Raw genomic sequence first — 18,039 nt, forward strand, 5'->3', positions numbered from 1 at the left:
CCAGGTGTTAAAGGACTACCAGCTAGAGACTTCTTCTGCAGAAGGACTGACAGTGGAGTGCTCTCCTCCCTCGGTGATTCCAGGGTTTCCAGCCCTGGGTGAACCACCCAGAGGCCTCCAGAGGTTCTTTGGTGCCATGAAAGTAATAGTGGTGAGACTTGGTTTTCTCAGCTGCAAAATGGAAATAACACCCGACACGCCAGGTGTCGATTTGAAGGTAGGTTGTCCTGCCATCTGAACTCTCTAGACAGTACTGACCTGACTTGCCACCCCCACCCACATTCCAAATCCCAGAGCAATTCCAGTGTCCTCGCAAAGATGTCATCGGATTCTCAGGGCCTGACACTGTCACCTGGGCCTCAACTGCCTCCTGTCACAGCAGGCTTTTCGTTCTCCCTCTGGGTCTTGTGGCAAATCCTTTGTCTTCACTCTGCAGGCACTCAGCCCCTTGCTGTGATTTCCAGCATTCACATATACACAAAGGCACACACAAACACAATCTGAGGCACATAGAAACAGACACGCCTAAGCACAGTTATAGAGATACACATAGACTCAGATAGTAACGTTCACAGACACGCAGAGATACACAGAGCATTCACAGACACATACACGCACACAGATTCATCTAGACACACATACAGCTACACACATGATGGACACACAGATAGGTATCCAGACACAGATCTGAGTGTGTGGTAGACTTTACAAGGGTCTTGGGACGTGGAAGCAGTTTTCAATACAAACAACTGATAAATTGTGTACCCGGTGTCCTCCATCCAAGTCCCCTGAACATCCTTCTCTTCCCCTCTTTTTCCTCCCATCCCACCCCCAATATTCTTCTCTATTTTTTTGTTTTTTCCCAGCTGTGCTGTGTGGCATGTGGGATCTTAGTTTCCTGACCAGGGAAATAACCCATGTCCCCTGCATTGGAAGCGCAGAGTCTTAACCACTAGACCAACAGGGAAGTCCCTTCACTTTTTTTTTTTTTTTTTTTCTTTAAAAGAACAGCTTCTTCTTAGCTTCCTAATCTCCAGCTCTGCTCTGGATGTTGTCTCACGTGTCTCTTCTCTCACAGACACGCTCTGCTAAGGAACAGACCTTCCAATCTGGCCTCTTCCTCTCAGATCAGATTTTGTGAAGGAAAAGAGCAGCAGAGAGATTGATTTCACCACTGATGTGAAATATGCCCCATGCCCTCACACAACCTTACTATACTGTCTTCGTCTGTTCTGGCCACTATAACAAAAATACCATAAACTGGGAGGCTCCCAAACATTTACTGCTCACAGTTCAGAAGTCTGGAAGTCCAAGATCAAGGTGCTGGCTGATTCAGTGTCTGGTGACAGCCCACTTCCAGATTCACAGACATGGACTTCTCACTGTGCCCTCACGTGGTAAAAGGGGTGGGGGAGCATAACAGGGTCTCTGTTATCAGGGCACTAATCTCCTCCACGGGGGCTCCACCCTCATAACCTACTCACCTCCCAAAGGCCCACTCCCTAACAGCATCCCATTGAGGGTTAGGTTTCAGTGTATGAATTTGGGAAGCGGGGAAGACATGCACAGCACATGATTATACTCTGTTGTCACATTTTGCTGGGGGAGGGGGGTTGGCCTTGTGGTAGAGGTGCTGATGGTTTTATTCACCACCATTGAGTAGGGGTGTTGGGAGGACCAATGTGAAACGCAGTGGTAGTTGCAGTGATGGAGGATGCCGTGGATTTAGGGTTCTCTTCCAAATCAACTTGGGATTCTCTTCCAAGTCCTGGTGGCCGGTGCCCCATCTCCTCAAACACCCAAGCTCTCTGCCGGCTCAGGGTTTTGTACATGGTGTCCCCTCTGCTTGGGGTTCTTCTCCATTTTTGGCGTGTTTATCTCCTTCTCATCCTTTGTAATTAGTAAATATTTGGAGGGAAATACTTTGAATCATCCTGTTTCTCCTCACACTTTTGCCTGGTTAAATTTTAGTATCCGTCTGTGGACTTTACCTGAGGAAATTATTACTGTGGTATTCTTTTTTTTTTTTTTTAAACAAGGAGTTTAGTTTAATTTTCTCTGGGTATTTGCAAAACACTTAGGGCCAACATAGGGGAAAAGAAAAAAAAATGAAACAAAACCTCCTGTGAAAAAAATTACACTTACAAAAGCAAAGCCTGAGAGGGATTAGTGCCTTTGCCCCTTGAAGCTATAGCCACTCTGATTGGTCCAAGAAAGTGAATAGATATTGGGAGGCTACAACAGGAGGAAAGACAATGAGAAATCACTGAGGGAGAGGGCCTTGTAGTGGGCCTCGAGGGGGAACTGGAGGCTGGGGAGTGGGTCTGGGTGGAGGGAAGGTTCCCCGCTGGTGGCTATAGGGTGGAGGTCATGGAGGGCCAATGTATGCATCAGTGGAGGAGGTCCACGCATACCATGCAGAGGCATAGGACCTGAGTGACCCATGGGAGAACCAAACAGAGGCCCTTGGGGCGGGGGGGTCCTTGCCCACTGGAGCAGGTCCAGGATGAGGGATTCCAGGTGGTGGTCAGGGTGGTGGCTGCCCCCCAGAGTCAGGGGGCCCAGCATGGGGGTTCCCTAAGCCATGAGGACCATGGTGGGCCAGCTGCCTCTAAGACATCTCTGGATGGGGCATCCCACCCAGTAGGAATGGGTGAGGATGTGAGTGTCTGTGTCCAGGATATCCAGCTCCTGGGGTTCCCGCTGACTGGGGGCCATGTCCTCCAGCCCCAGAAAGCGTAGGTGGTGGTGGCATGGCTGGGGGTATCTCAGGTGGAAGGGATCCAGGAGGCAGTACTGGGAAGGAGCCAGGAGGAAGCATGCCTGGTGGAGGAAGCCCAGACCTCAATGATAATATCACAGGATTGGGAGCAGACAGAGGAGGGGTTGCATCTGCAAACAGCTGACGAGGGTGGTCAGCCTGGGAGAGTGGGTTCTGTGCTGCCAGAAGTTGTTCGGTGCCTGAGCCATGACACTCGCCCTTGGAGTCCTTCTTGAGTGCGTGGGACACAGTGATTAGGTGGTTACAGAGGTACTGCCTATTCATGGCCTTAATTGCTGCATCCAACACATCACATGAGACAAAATTAATAAAGGCATAACCTTTGGAGTTGCCTGTGTCAGGGTCCCACATAATCCTGGGGGTTTGTAAGATGACCCCAAAGGTGCTAAAGGTATCATAAAGCAACTTATCAATCTTTGGGTCCAGGTTCCCAATGAAAATGTTGGCTCCCACATCCAGCTTTTTGTTGTGAGCTGATGCCCTATTCACCCTTGTTGGCTTCCCGTAGCGTTTGATCATGTTCATGATCTTAATGGCATAGTCAGCCTTTTTCTCACTCAAGAATTCCACAAAGCCGTAGCCTTGGTGCTGACCCACAGTGATGCTATCCTTTGCCATATTCGTGTTCACTACTAGCCCTGCCTGGAGAAATAGTTCCCACAGCAGTGGTTCTCTAACCTTCTCATCGGGGCCCCCGACGTACACAGCGGCATCCTGGTTCCACTCAGAGATCCGCCCGACCGCCATGGCAAAAGCGCTCCCACCATCTCCAGGCAGTGATCCCACCCCCTGACTATTACTGTGGTATTCTAGTGGTGGTTTTTATCTCCCTCATTCCTTCTACATTTATTCATTGTAATTCTTCTTTAAGGTACTCCCTTCCTTCCACCAGTATGGACTCATGGGTATTTATTTTATTCTATGGCTTATAATCCAATACTATTATTATTTTGTTGCTCTGATCATTCCAGCTTTGACCACTGAGAGCTCCTATATCCTTAATAAGCCCCCAGCCTTTTTTTTTTTTTTTGAGCAATTCTCTATTTTCTGGCAATAAATGGTGTTCCAGGCTGATCTTGTATTTTCCTTGCTCCAGCTTTGGAATCAACCACTTCTCCAAGGAGCCCTGGTTCCTTTCATTGAAGAATGGTGTTTAGAAACCAAGATCTGGGTGGTAAGTGTGCTCATTGCTACTGGGGATTCTTTGCTTCTAGGTCTTTTCAGTGTTCAGAGTTTGGTGATATATTATGTATACTAATCCAGGAACACACACTTCTATATTTATATTTGTATCTATTTTTTTAAACTTTAGTTCATACTGATACTACTGATTTCAGTTCATCACTGTAGGGTCATTCATGTCTCCCTCCTTATTTGTAACTTTCCTGAGTTGTAACTTCATTTGTTTTTTTAATCAAGGAGCTTGATAAATTGTGAAAAATGTTCCCTTCTCATCCCTGCGCTCTTCTTTTCTCCCCTGGAAATGACCGATGTGAGAATACAATACTGAATGCTAGATTTTGCTGTCAGAAGCTAGACCAAGACATCAGATTAGATCAGATCAGTCGCTCAGTTGTGTCTGACTCTTGGCACCCCATGAATCACAGCACGCCAGGCCTCCCTGTCCATCACCAACTCCCGGAGTTCACTCAGACTCAGGTCCATCCAGTCAGTGATGCCATCCAGCCATCTCATCCTCTGTCATCCCCTTCTCCTCTTGCCCCCAATCCCTCCCAGCATCAGAATCTTTTCCAATGAGTCAACTCTTCACATGAGGTGGCCAAAGTACTGGAGTTTCAGCTTTAGCATCGTTCCTTCCAAAGAAATCCCAGGGCTGACCTCCAAGAGAACCCAGTAGAATTCATGGTCCTTTTTTAATGCAAAAAGCACTAATTACACACTTTATCAGCAGTGGGGTGCAGGAGGCTCTGGAATGTGACCTCATTGTTCCAGTGAAATGAGTCAGATGGGAATGCAAATTTTATTCAAGCAGCTGTATATCTACATGGTTCTGGAGAGGAAAAAAAAAAGTTTGCCTATTTTTTTTCCCTCTCTGGAGAAGACACTCACCTTGTGGTCCTCCTACCCTGACCACGGTCCTTGCTCCTGAAAACTCTTTGCCTCTTGCGGGCAGCCCTCTTACTTCCTCAGTGATTTCTGCCCCCTGCCCCTCCCAACACACAATGCTGTCCCCTTTCCCTCTGACTTCTTAATCTGTATTTCCACTTTCACAGACTTTGTGAATTTTCACTTACATGCAAATCCCAGCAGAAACCATTCATGGCTGGATCTTCAGAACCTTCTCAATCAGAAAAGCCAACTTTACATTTTTAAAAATTTTCTAGTCTGAGGTTTGGTTTTCCTCTTCCGTTCTCTGTTCCTGTTACACGTCGGGTATGGGGGAATGTTCTGTTTTTCCGTCCTTTCATAACAGCCTGGAGTTGTTCAGCATGAAACCTCAAGGAATTCTTTGCTGAAAACCCGTGTTTTGCCTTCCACCCTCCGAACATGTAAGGAAGAGCAAGGGTGGCTCACTCTGATGGCATATGAAGCACTTTTTAATTTGAAACTCAAGAGCCTGACTCTTTTAGCTCCCTCTGGGGAAAAACAAAAGCCTGTTGTAAGTATTATTCTTTTTGGTGTTGTCAACAATTCCAGAAGCCCACAGGCCTATTTGACTGGGATTCTGCCAATCTCACAGCCAGAGGAGGGAACACCTTCTCCGCGGTCTGGTCTAACCCGAAATGAACCCAGAATGAACCTGGAAGGGGATGATGTCAAGTCAGAGAGAGAGAGCCTCAGTCTAGCCCATATTTTCTTACCTATATCCAGGAAGCCTGGATGGAAGGGTACTGGCAGCCATAGACTTCCTCAAGAGTCGACTAAGCAGAGGGTGCCCGGGATGCTAAGTCATTGCGGGCGCTGAACCATCAATGGGACAATGAAGAATCGCTTTCAAGAATTCTAAGGTTACTGTCTGTTCTGGGAAGGAATGCGCAGCAAAGTCACTTAGGGCTGGTGGGAACAGAGGAGGATGTGGTGAGCAATAATATTAACAATGATAGCCATGGGGGCATGCTGAGTTGTAGTAATAGTAGTAACAAGGAGACAATGACGACAATGATAACAATGATGAAATTGACTGGAAATTAATCCAGTTCTTCCTTATGAGCCAGGCTGTATGCATACATTTTAAAAATGTATTTATTACTATTATTTTTTAAAGTTTTCGCTGTGCTGGGTCTTCATTGCTGCATGGGGGCTTTCTCTAGTTACAGTGCTCAGACTTCTCATTGTGGTGGCTTTTCTTGTTGTGGAGCAAGGGCTCTAAGGCGCTCTAGCTCAGTAGGTTTGGCTCACAGGCTCTAAAGCACGGGCTCAGAAGTTGTGGTGCAGGGCCTTAGTTGCCCTGTGGCATGTGGGATCTTCCCAGACCAGGCATCGAACCCGAGTCCACTGCGTTGGCAGGCAGGTTCTTAACCACTGGACCACCAGGGAAGCCCAGTTGTGCATAAATTTACTGTATACATTGTATCTCATTGAATTCTCACAACTATGTGAGGCAGGTACTGTCATTAGTCCCAATTTTCATCTGTGAAACTGAGGCTCACAAGATATTCCAGATGGGGATTGCAGTCACAATGCTACAAAGTGGCTAGATTAGAACCCCAAACCTGCTTTCTGAAATACTTTGCTGTGTGGTCTTCTTTGGCCTGGCTTGTAAGCTGCAGGGCTTTGATTTCCCTGAGCTAGGTATTCAGGTGGCTGTGGCTGAAGCTTTAGCACAAGGGCCCACAATGCTAATCAGACAGCCTCGGGAAAGGAAGTGAAGGGCCCTCCTTCCACAGGCTGCAATCAAATGGAGGAGGCACTTGCAGGGCCATCTGTAGTGCCACGCTGTGGGGGGTGGTCAAGCATGGAGGCTGGGTCCTTCAAACTGAGGATGCAAAGAGTTGGCCGGTATTGGGAGACAGGGTGGTTGGAAGAGAGGAAAGGCAAGCCAGGCAGAGGGACCAGCAGGAGCCCGACCACCAAGGTGTGAAATACAGAGTTGGGTTAGCATGGCAAGTAGTTTGGTATGGCTAGAAGCTAGGGTTCTAGGAGAAGGGGAAGAGAGTTCTAGGTGAAGAGCTATAGCTGGAGAGACAGGTAGAGGCCTTGCGTGAACCAGCTACACCAGCGTTTAAGAAGGCGGGGTCTAGATACAGAAGAACCTGCGTGTCGATTCCAGTTCAGCCTTGTTATTAGCTGTGTGACCATGGGCAATGTTTTAGAACATCTGAGTTTCGATGTTCATATTTGGAAAACAAATAAACAAATAAACAGAGACAAATAATACCGTATATATTAGGTTGAGGTAATAGGGAGTCCAAGTACTCCCATCTTGGGTCACACCATTGATGGATGAATTTGCCAGGATGCACACTTACTTTCTATTACACAGACAACTGGATAGTTCACAGTGGTTTAGTCACTGAGTTGCGTCTGACTCTTTGTGACCCCATGGACTGTAGCCCTCCAGGCTTCTCTGTCCATGGGATTTGCCAGGCAAGAATACTGGAGTAGATTGCCATTTCCTTCTCCAGGGGATCTTCCTGACCCAGGGATTGAACCCAGGTCTCCTGCATCTCCTGCACTGCAGCTGGATTCTTTACCTACTGAGCCACCAAGGAAGCCCCCCTAGTTCAGAGAGTTCCTATATATACTCATTTAATGTTACAGATTTCAGGTCACAAAACCATATTTGCATTGTTAACTTATCTCTCTGTAGCTGTCATCTCTAGTCTGTGTGGCCCTCAAGGGTGAGGACCCTGCCCTACTCTACATCATATGGTGGGGCAATAGTAACACAAGGGTCTCAGACTTGCCAGGGCATCAGAATCACTGGGGAGATAAAAGCAGAGGACTGGGCCCCCTCTCAGATGTATTGCACTAGAACCTTCAGAACTGCTGCCTACACTTTCTTTCTTGTCCATTTGGGGTTTGAACCACAACAGAGAAGTGTTTCTTGAGCAAATGAGAAAATGACTGTACTGTATGTATGGATCAGTATAGGCTAGTATGTGCTTTGACAAACATCAGTTCAGTTCAATTCAGTCGCTCAGTCATGTCCGACTCTTTGTGACCCCATGAACCACAGCACGCCAGGCCTCCCTGTCCATCACCAACTCCCAGAGTCCACCCAAACCCATGTCCATTGTGTCGGTGATGCCATCCAACCATGTCATCCCCGGTTATCCCCTTCTCCTCCTGCCCTCAATCTTTCCCAGTATCAGGGTCTTTTCAACTGCCAACAATAATAGTTTGGTTTTTGTTCACATCATGTGTCCATGATGGATAGGCTGGGGGCTCTGCTCAACAGAACACCATGCCAGAAGTGACACATATTCCCGCCATTCACATTCTTTGGCTGGGACTACTCATGTGACTCCAACCCAGGGGTCCAGGAAGTGGGTTCCACTGTGTGCCCAGAAGGTGGGGAGCCAGAGGTCATGGGTGAGTCATACAGATGACTGCCAGATTCTATGAGGCTGGCATCATTAACTTCATTTACATCTGAAAGTAAGTATTAAGAAGCTTGCTCAAGGCCATATAGCAAATATGGAGCTGAACTTGAGCTCTTCATCTGTTTTCTTTTTTTTTTTTCTGGCTCAAGGCCACACTCTTTTTTTTTTTTTTTTTTTTTTAATGGAATGAGACTCGATGGAGTATGGCATTAAACATAGTGGTTAAAAGTCTGGGATCTGGCTTGCCTCCAGACCTTCAGCTCTGCCACTTACCAGATGTGTGAGCTTGGCAAGTGACAAGAACCACTTGGTGCCCTTCAAAGAGACAGTCCAAGGCTGGGAAGGGCAATGTAAGAATGTGTTTCCTGGAATGAAGTGTTTGGGGCCAGGTTGGTGGCTCAGCTAGTAAAGAATCTGCCTGCAATGTGGGAGACCTGGGTTTGATCCCTGTGTTGGGAAGATCCCCTGGAGAAGGGAACAGCTACCCACTCCAGTATTCTGGCGTGGAGAATTCCATGGACTGTATAGTCCACTGGGTCACAAAGAGTCGGACACTTCTGAGCGACTTTTACTCACTCTCACTCAGGGCTCGCCTGAGTGGGACTGATATTCGGTGGGGGTGAAGGAGGCTGGTAGACAAAGGTTCCCTGGATTTGGGTGGTTCCTGACAGACCCAGAAAAGATGCATGTCTATTCTCCACGCTGCTGCTGCTGCTGCTAAGTCGCTTCAGTTGTGTCCGACTCTGGGTGACCCCATAGACGGCAGCCCACCAGGCTCCCCCGTCCCTGGGATTCTCCAGGCAAGAATACTGGAGTGGGTTGCCATTTCCTTCTCCCATGCATGAAAGTGAAAAGTGAAAGTGAAGTCGCTCAGTCGTTTCGACCCTCAGCGACCCCATGGACTGCAGCCTTCCAGGCTCCTCCATCCATGGGATTTTCCAGACAAGAGTACTGGAGTGGGGTGCCATTGCCTTCTCCACTATTCTCCATAAGTTGCTTCTTTCTTCCTGCATCATTGTGAATGTTTGGGCTGCAAAGAACAGAGAAGCCAACTCAGGTTGATTTGACATCATGCATTAGCTCAGGGAGGGGCTTACCCAGGTGGCTCAGTGGTAAAGAATCTGCCCACCAACGCAGGAGCCGCAGTTTCTATACCAGGGTTGGGAAGATCCCCTGGAGTAGGAAATGGCAACCAGTTTCAGTATTCTTGCCTGGGAAATTCCACGGACAGAGGAACCTGATGGGCTACAGTCCATGGGGTTGCAAAGAGTTGGACCCAACTGAGTGACTGAGCACCATTAGCACAGAGAAGGAGATGTCCAGGGCCTTACAGGTCTGATATCAGTCTAGCAGCTTGGTGATGTAGTCAAGGACCCAGATCTTTTGGTTTCTCTGCTGTGCCAAGCAGACCTTATCGTATCCCTCAGTTGTGGAAACCATTGATGGCAACTGAGATTCCAAGCCAGGCAGGGAGTGTGTTCCGTGATATTCAGTGTCGGCTATGGGTTCGTGATCTTCAAAGGGAAGAATTCACTCTGAGATCAAAGGAACACAGTAGCTTGGGTCTTTGCAGCAGTTTAACAGTTTTATTTAAAGTCAGAAAGTAACAGAGACAGCTTCTGGCACAGACAACCAGAAGAGACCCACATACCCAAGACATCTTATTATATACCTTTTGACCTGTTACTAAAAAGAGCTTTTGTAGAGGACTGGACAGTTAACATTATGTCATTTTGTTTCCCTTAGATCCTGGGAGGTCTAATGAAGGTCTAATGAAGGTCTTCATTACCAATGAAGGTAATGAAGGTCAATCTCTTGACAACACCAAGGAGACTGTTCCTATGACTCCTTTATTATCAATTAACCACTTTCCCAGCTCTCGCTTCTGTTGTGGGTAACTGGCCATAGATTCCAAATGGCCATACATTCTAAGACATAGGTGACTACATGAATAGGTCCAATGGACTCCCTGCCAACCTGCCTAAGGAATGCTATCAAGATCGAGCTGGTTTCCTGGGGCTCTTTCTTCCAACAGAGAAGGTTCCTCTCACCACGGCCCCAGCGAGTCTCTCTCCAAGCCCCATTGGCTCCAGCCAGCTTCGGGCTGTGAGAGGTCAGCGTTCTTGGTGGAAATGCTGGCTGATTTAAGCAGAAAGGGGAATGTAATAAAGGATGTTAGGTCTCCCACAGAATCATTGGGAGGGCTGGAGGAAAGAAATTGAGGCTAAGCTTCTAGGAAAAATGCCCCAAACCACACTGTATGCCTGGCCTAATCAGCAACCCATGAGCCCTCCTGAATCTGCCGTCACCACGGCCACCACTGCCGTCAGCTCCCATGTGGCTTCTCCATTGGGAGCTCGGCCCTGCAACTGCCACCCCAAAGCCAGTCACTTTGGCCACTGGTCACATCAACGGAACTGAGGCTCAGCTTCACATGGTACCTCTGGCCAGCAGAGCCTGTGTCATACCCCTTGTCCTGCTTGCGAGGGAAGCAGGATATTTGCATCCTGATTTCTACACTCAGGTGGTGGGATGTATTCATATGATGTGAGATTTCCTCAAATACAGATTGGCTGGAGGTAATGAGCTTGGATTGCCCAATGGGGAAGGATGGGTATGTGGAAACCACTGGCATTGTCCGTGACACGCTCTCATCTCCAGTTGGGTTCTCTTCTCTCCACTGTCCCCATGTGCTCAGAGTATGTACCTGCCTGAGATGCCTTTAAAAAAAAAAAAAAAAATATATATATATATATATATATATATTCATTTATTTGGCTGTGCTGGGCCTTTGTTGGGGCATGCGGAATCTCTAGTTGCAGCATGTCTCTTAGTTGTGCCACGAAGGATCTAGTTCTCTGACTAGAGATCGAACCCAGGGCCCCTGCATTGGGGGCATCGAGTCTTAGCTACTGGACCACCAGTGAAGTCCCTGAGATACTTCATATGGCCCCAGTCCACCCTAATCTCCCAGTTTCCCACCCTCTTCTATTCCTTGCTGAGCCATCCCTATCTCCTATTCCTTGTTCTCTTCTTTCCTCTTTGTCTAGTTCATGCTAATGCACCCTCCAGAACTCAAATTCAAGCCAAGTTCTTTCCTACCCTTCCATTCAGGCTTTCCCCCCCACCCCTCCCCGGTCATTTGCTCTTCTTTTTCATTCTATTTATCACATAATATTTCAACATTTATTGGTTCCGTTATTAAATTAACACCCCTCTTCCCTCTAGGCCATCAATGTGATGAGAACCTGGACTGTGTCTTGCTCACAGCTACTAACACGGTAATTGGCACTTAAGTGCTTAAGTTTTTATTGAGTGAATGAGCATGAAACAAATCTCATTATGGGCATTTATAAAGTTACTCTTGAATCAAAGATGTTTTAATAGTGCTTTCTGGAAACCACAGGTTAAACCCTTAGAGGTGTAAATATTTTAGAATCACCCAGAATTTTTTGGTCCATCTGTAATGCCCTCCACGGATCCTGTTACATCCATCCCTGCCCTGTGAGGATCAGTTCGGGGTGAGCTGAGCTGTTGTCATTGATGGGAACCTGTGACGTGCCTTGTATCAGGGTAGAAACCTAACCTAGGGTACTGTGGCTGAGGGTGGCGGCAGCTTCAATTCCTATACAAACTTTCCTCATGATATCATAGTGGTTATATTAACCCCCAACCTCACCAAAATTCTCTTACCAAGTTTCAGCTTAAACGTTTCTTTTTTTATTTTGCTAACAACTTAAAAATATTTGGGTGGCTTTTCCTATATAAGGGGAGGCTTTTATAAAACAGGTTGCCAGTCACCCAGGAAACTGGGAAGGGAGAGCACATCGAAGCTCCAGGAGAGTCTTCGGGTCTCTTTCCACCATCACGAGGAAGGGTGGGGGTAATTTCATCCACTAAAAAGCAGTGGATTGTTTCAGGTGTGTTAGAAACTAATTTTATTCCCATGGCTGAGCAGATAAGGCCACATCCTCCAAACTGATTTGGAATTTATATTGGGAGATGGGGAAAGAATAAAATAAACAGCCTACCAATGTAATAATAGCTATAATTTACTGAGTGCTTAAGGCACTTTTTGCACATGCTTCACATACATTAACTGGGTGCATATTCCCAACAGCCTATTTACATCTTTATTTTATATAAATGGTATCTTAGATTCGAGTCTTGATCTTAGGAGACATCTAACTTTTCAGCTGTATGAAGATACAGACTTCTGAGTCTGGGGAGAAACTTGTTGGTCACTGAGGCCAAAGTGTGTTGGCCTGGGATAGACTGACTTGGTGGGAACCCCAGCCCTCCCACTTAGCACCTGTATGTACCCTTAGGCCCTTGTTTCCTTATCTGCAAAATGGGAACACATACCTCCCTCCCAGTAGAAATTACCTAATGAATGGACAGCACCTGGTACAGTGCTTGGTAACTTGTCACTGCCCATGCTCTGTGATTTCCCTTCCTCTCTTTCATTCATTTCATTCATCAGGTGGATTTGGTGATGTTTGAACCCGGAGGGTATCTATAACCTCTGGCCTGCAGTTTAGTTCAGTTCAGTTCAGTCGCTCAGTCGTGTCCAACTCTTTGTGACCCCATGAATCACAGCACGCCAGGCCTCCCTGTCCATCACCAACTCCCGGAGTTCACTCAAACTCATGTGCATCGCGTCAGTGATGCCATCCAGCCATCTCATCCTCTGTCGTCCCCTTCTCCTCCTGCCCCCAATCCCTCCCAGCATCAGAGTCTTTTCCAATGAGTCGAGTCTTTTCCAGTGAGTCAACTCTTTGCATGAGGTGGCCAAAGTACTGGAGTTTCAGCTTCAGCATCAGTCTTTCCAATGAACACCCAGGACTGATCTCCTTTAGGATGGACTGGTTGGATCTCCTTGCAGTCCAAGGGACTCTCAAGAGTCTTCAACACCACAGTTCAAAAGCATCAATTCTTTGGCACTCAGCTTTCTTCACAGTCCAACTCTCACATCCATACATGACCACTGGGAAAACCATAGCCTTGACTAGACAGACCTTTGTGGGCAAAGTAATATCTCTGCTTTTGAATATGCTGTCTAGGTTGGTCGTAACTTTCCTTCCAAGGAGTAAGGATCTTTTAATTTCATGGCTGCAGTCACCATCTGCAGTGATTTTGGAGCCCCCCAAAATAAAGTCTGACACTGTTTCCACTGTTTCCCCATCTATTTGCCATGAAGTGATGGGACCGGATGCCATGATCTTAGTTTTCTGAATGTTGAGCTTTAAGCCAACTTTTTCACTCTCCTCTTTCACTTTCATCAAGAGGCTTTTTAGTTCCTCTTCACTTTTTGCCCTAAGGGTGGTGTTATCTGCATATCTGAAGTTATTGATATTTCTCCCAGCAATCTTGATTCCAGCTGTGCTTCCTTCAACCCAGCGTTTCTCATGATGTACTCTGCATATAAGCAGGAAGCAGTGTTATTTTTAGAGGGACTGGGCAGGCTTGCAGGGTGGGCAGGCCAGCGTTTGCTGAGATGGATTTGACTGTCAGGTGGACTGGGCAAGCCCCTGCAGACCCTCATGCAAGGTAAAGGAATAACTAGAACCTCCAAGGCTTTCGATTTTACAGCAGCTTGTTGGCCCAGACTTGTTAGTTCATGGGACTTTAGTGCGAGGCAGTACTGGGTTCTGGACTAAAACTCAAGTTCAAACCTCATCTTACAGTGGAGACTTGAGCCAATTTCTTCATCTCCTTGAGTCTTCATTTTCCTATGATCTGACTCAGAAGAATATTGCTAGTGACCTTGAAATGCCCTCAATAATTGCTAGCCCGTCTTTTTTTAGAAACAATTATATAAGGTTAAGATTTTATCCCAGGAAGAAGTCACACCTTTCTCCGAGCCCCCTAACATCCATGTAAATACATTCTGGTTCTATGTCTTGTGTCCCATCCTACCGTGCTATCATCAAAACGCCACCAGTCTAAAGAGGAGACACGGTCTGGCACAGGGAGGCCTTAGGAAGTTCGGGTAATGAGAGAGAAGCATTTTGCTGACTGCAGCTTTATAAAACCAGAGGGACTGTAGCAACTGCCCTCCTAGGAGAGCTTGAACCGTGGGAGGGAAGTAAAGAAGGGCTGAGATTTGGCGCCCTCAGCGGAAGAAGGAACAGGGACAGGGCCTGGGGATCGTCATGGAGGCGGGAAACCAGGGCTTCGGTTTGAGCAACAGACAACCCCGGATGCCCACTCCTAGCTGCGTGACCCAGAGGTAGTTCTTAACCTGGCCAAGCCTCCGTTTTATCGCCTCTAGAAAGGAGAGAATGGTAATACCCACTTCTTCGTGGAACTTGTGAGGACCCAGGAAGTTTTAAAAGTATTCGGTACCCAGGACGCATTCCAAGACTGGCTGCAGGGATCACTGTTGTCCCTCTGGTCAGAGCTTTTGCAAAGGCTCGAAGGTCCAGGGCCCCGGGCGCGCGCATGCGCACGCGCACCCGGCCGGCCAGGTGAGGAGGCGGCCGACCCGCACCTGGCATTTAACCCTTCACCTTCACGGAGGTGGGCGGGGCGGACGCAGGGACCAGGACGCGGGGTCGCGAGCCCGCCTAGACTTAACCCGGAGGCGAGGGGGCCGCTCCCGAGGAAGGCGTCCAGCAGTTTCCAGGCCGGGGTCCGCGCGCGGCGCGGGGAGGGCGGGGGAGCACCGGGGGGAGCGAAGTCTCGCGAGATCGCGCGCGGCGGCGGCAGCGGCAGCGGCGGCGGCGGCGGCGGCCCGGGAGGTGAGCTGCGGGCGGCGGCGGCTGCCGTTTGGGCTGTGGAGCGGGTGAGAGCGGCGGAGACCGAGGGCCAGGCGGGGGAGCCGGCCGGGCGGGCGGGCGGCCCGCGTTCTGGGCGGCCACCTCCGTCGGCCCCGCGGCTGCAGTGGAGTCGCCCGGTCCGCGCTGTCCCGGGACCCGAGCGGGCGCGGCGGGGCGGGGCGGCCGGGCCGGGGCCGCGGGGCGGCCGGGCCAGTCCCCTCGTAGCCCGCGTCCGCTCGCGGGTGCGGGGCGCGCCTCAGTTTCCCCCGGCGGCGCGTTGGCGCGGGAGGACGCGGGGCTGCCGGGCGCGGCAACACCGTTCAGTGAACCTTAATCGTCTGCCGGCACTTAGGCGGTTCCGCTCGGGGCTGCACGCAGAGGTGAAGCGCCCTGCCCAGGGTCACGCCGCTGGGACGCGGTGGAGTCGGGGTTCACACCCGGGCACGGCGACTCCAGCGCCCCGCCCCGTCCTTGCCTCCCATCCTTCTCCCCGCCCCCACTCGCGGTGTTTTAGGGCTCGAATTCTCAGGTTCCGATTGAGCTGCAGAGGGTGTGTCTGGGGGGGGCCCCCCCTTCTCCTCCTAATTGAATGCAGCATGGCACAGGAGTTTCTTGGGGGAGAGTCCTCGGCCTTTGTCAGCTTCCCCAAAGGGTCGCTGTTCCCGAAATGGACAAAAACTTTTCTTTGGCCCTGTGTGAGGGCAGAAGTGGGCTTAAAAGCAGCGGTGTGTGTCTGGGATAGGATGTCCGATCGAATGGAAGTGGAATATTGGAGCCCAGGGCTTGCTTTAAGCAAAGGAAACTTTTGGTTTTTTTTTTTTTGTTCGGCACGTGATTCCAGTCTTTGGAGCAGTGGTGCTCAACTTTGTCAGAACCAAGGCCCCTCCCCTTTGCAGCAACTGTTTGTAAAGCCCCCTTTACAGCTCCAATGAAATTCAGCAGAAATAAAAGCTACCTATGTACGTAATTGAAAACCACTGTGATGCTCCGATTTAAATGTTAGAAATAAAAGAACAATACATGACATGCATTGCCACATCGCGTCTAGCGCGTTACTGCTGTGCTGCAGACTGGAGTGCTCCTACCTGTTTCTAGTAAATAAGCTTGGGTTGAAGAGAGGTAAAAATGTCAGGAGCTATTTCAGACAAGGAAAGGAAAGATTAGAGGTCTAGGTAGACACGGGAGTGGAGGACACTTTAAGTGTTGTAATAACTTATTTATGATTATGAAGATACACGCCTAGATTGAGTTAGGAGTAACAGGACAAGACAAAGTACAGACTATCTCAGTCAACATATAAATAATACTAATATAGCCCTTCCGTGAATGCCAGACTTTCAAACAACATTGTAGGGCATCTTTTGTGCCGCAAGCTTTGAAGTACTGCTCCTTTGAGGCAACATGCTGGATTCCTACTGCTTCTCTCTGATGATGAATAAAATATTAGCTAGATTGAAGGGTTTTTGTTTGTTTGATTCGGTGGCAGTGTCTCACATAGTGTAGATAAGCTCAGTGTCGTGACACTGCAATTATATGTTGAGTTAATGCTTGGTGTGTGGAAATAGTCACTACTTTTCAGACCCTAGTCATTCAGTCTTATCTTGCTTTAGCTACCTTCTCTTAAATTCCTAGGGTTTTTCCATATTTTCTTGTAAAATATTTAGTATTATGTTCTCAAGTAAGGCCAGTTAAGGTGATTAATCCGGCTGGTCATTGAACAGTCTCAGGACCAGGATAAATCTTCATTATGTGGACCTAGCCCATGCATTGTGACAAGTTCGAGCATCTTGGCTCCCAAGCTGTAAATGCTAGTGGTGTACCGCAGTCACTTTGATAACTAAGCATGTCAGAGGACCTCACATGTCTCAAGGTCTAGCTCCATTGAGAGTGACTCTAAATGGTAGACTCAGTTATAGCAGGGAAGGGGGCAGAATTTAACTGACAGTTTTTGTTGGGAACATTTTTTCCCCTGTTCATTCTGCATGTGTGCTAAGTCGCTTCAGTCATATCCAACTCTTTGTGACAATATGGACTGTAGCCCACCAGGCTCCTCTGTCCATGGGATTCTGCAGGCAAGAATACTGGAGTGGGTAGCTGTGCCCTGTTCCAGGGGATCTTCCCAACCCAGGGATCCAACCCGTGTCTCTTGCGGCTCCTGCATTGCAAGCAGATTCTTTACTGTTGAGCCATCGGGGAAGCCATTCTTTCTTTCTGCTTACTAATATCCATGTTAGAGAATTTGGTCAATACATATTGAACAAGAGTGAAAATTAAAATGAACTATAGTCACATTGTCCTCTGTGCTCCTGGTAGGATTCGTTAGAAATTCTAATTTCATTTGAAACTGAGTTAGTCTTACTGCCATGGGGAAATGCAAATTGAGTTAAGATAGTTCAACTCCAGCTCTTATACAGCTATAGTGTAACACGATGAATTTCTTCAACTTTTGTTAAATCCACACAGGAAGTTTATTTTTCCTTTCTGTTGGATAGATAAAGTGACTTCTTTGCTGTAAGATGTTTGTTGTTCATTTGCTTGTTACTTTTGAAAGGTGCTATGGAAACAAACATGTAAAGTTGTTGTCAGAATAGAAGGATATATTTTAAATTGCCTAGAGATAGATACATTGAATCCTTCTAGATGGGAAAATTATCCAAATTAAGAATGATTACTTTTTATTACTTTGCACAAGCAGTATTATGTTTCAGGGTAAAAAGAGGTCACTCCTTTTTTGTTTTTTTTAATCACTACCTTTTAAAAAAATACTCCTGTACAAAAATGAACCAAGTCATATTATGTGCATGTTGGAACTTTTCCACTGTTTTAGGTATGGGGACAAATTGTTGAGTGAACAAAAATCCATGCCTCTATAGATGAAAATGCATAATTTATTATGTACATATCTCTGAGATTTATAATTAAGCCATTTCATTGATTTTTAAGATGCATGTCTGAGATAGACTACTGTCTTAAAATTGACATGTCATGG

At 47.7% G+C, this 18,039-nt stretch overlaps 2 protein-coding genes and 1 pseudogene across 4 annotated transcripts in view; 1 reads left to right on the forward strand and 2 right to left on the reverse strand.

The window, feature by feature from the left end:
- MRTFB (myocardin related transcription factor B) overlaps nucleotides 1–18,039 on the forward strand; it is a 319,142-nt gene that overhangs the window by 88,889 nt on the left and 212,214 nt on the right. The window contains exon 3 of one of the 3 annotated variants that reach the window (XM_055562733.1): nucleotides 3,879–3,956. The gene's annotated coding sequence lies outside the window, so the exon portion shown is untranslated. Of the gene's footprint in view, nucleotides 1–3,878; nucleotides 3,957–14,899; nucleotides 15,077–18,039 lie in introns of those variants that run through there. The other 2 variants (XM_055562734.1, XM_055562735.1) reach the window with 2 other exon arrangements.
- Nucleotides 2,264–3,529, reverse strand: LOC129638172 (splicing factor 3B subunit 4-like; annotated as a pseudogene).
- On the reverse strand, nucleotides 10,616–16,932 carry LOC129637632 (translation initiation factor IF-2-like). Its single transcript, XM_055561861.1, has 4 exons — nucleotides 16,911–16,932; nucleotides 15,118–15,348; nucleotides 14,588–15,065; nucleotides 10,616–11,009 (listed from the first exon to the last, which is right to left on the reverse strand). Exons 1-4 carry the CDS (start codon nucleotides 16,930–16,932, stop codon nucleotides 10,616–10,618), a joined length of 1,125 nt encoding a protein of 374 aa, XP_055417836.1.

Source organism: Bubalus kerabau, chromosome 23, assembly GCF_029407905.1.
Source record: "Bubalus kerabau isolate K-KA32 ecotype Philippines breed swamp buffalo chromosome 23, PCC_UOA_SB_1v2, whole genome shotgun sequence".
In the NCBI taxonomy this organism is placed as follows: Eukaryota; Metazoa; Chordata; class Mammalia; order Artiodactyla; family Bovidae; genus Bubalus; species Bubalus kerabau.

Coding starts and splice junctions, on each gene's coding strand:
- LOC129637632 (XM_055561861.1), bottom strand. CDS start 16,932: ATGGAGCTAGACCTTGAGACAT. Junction 15,349..16,910: donor GGAGCTAGACCTTGAGACAT/GTGAGGTCCTCT, acceptor CGCGCCCGGCAG/CCCCGCGTCCTCCCGCGCCA. Junction 15,066..15,117: donor GCGGGCCGCCCGCCCGCCCG/GCCGGCTCCCCC, acceptor CCCGCTCCACAG/CCCAAACGGCAGCCGCCGCC.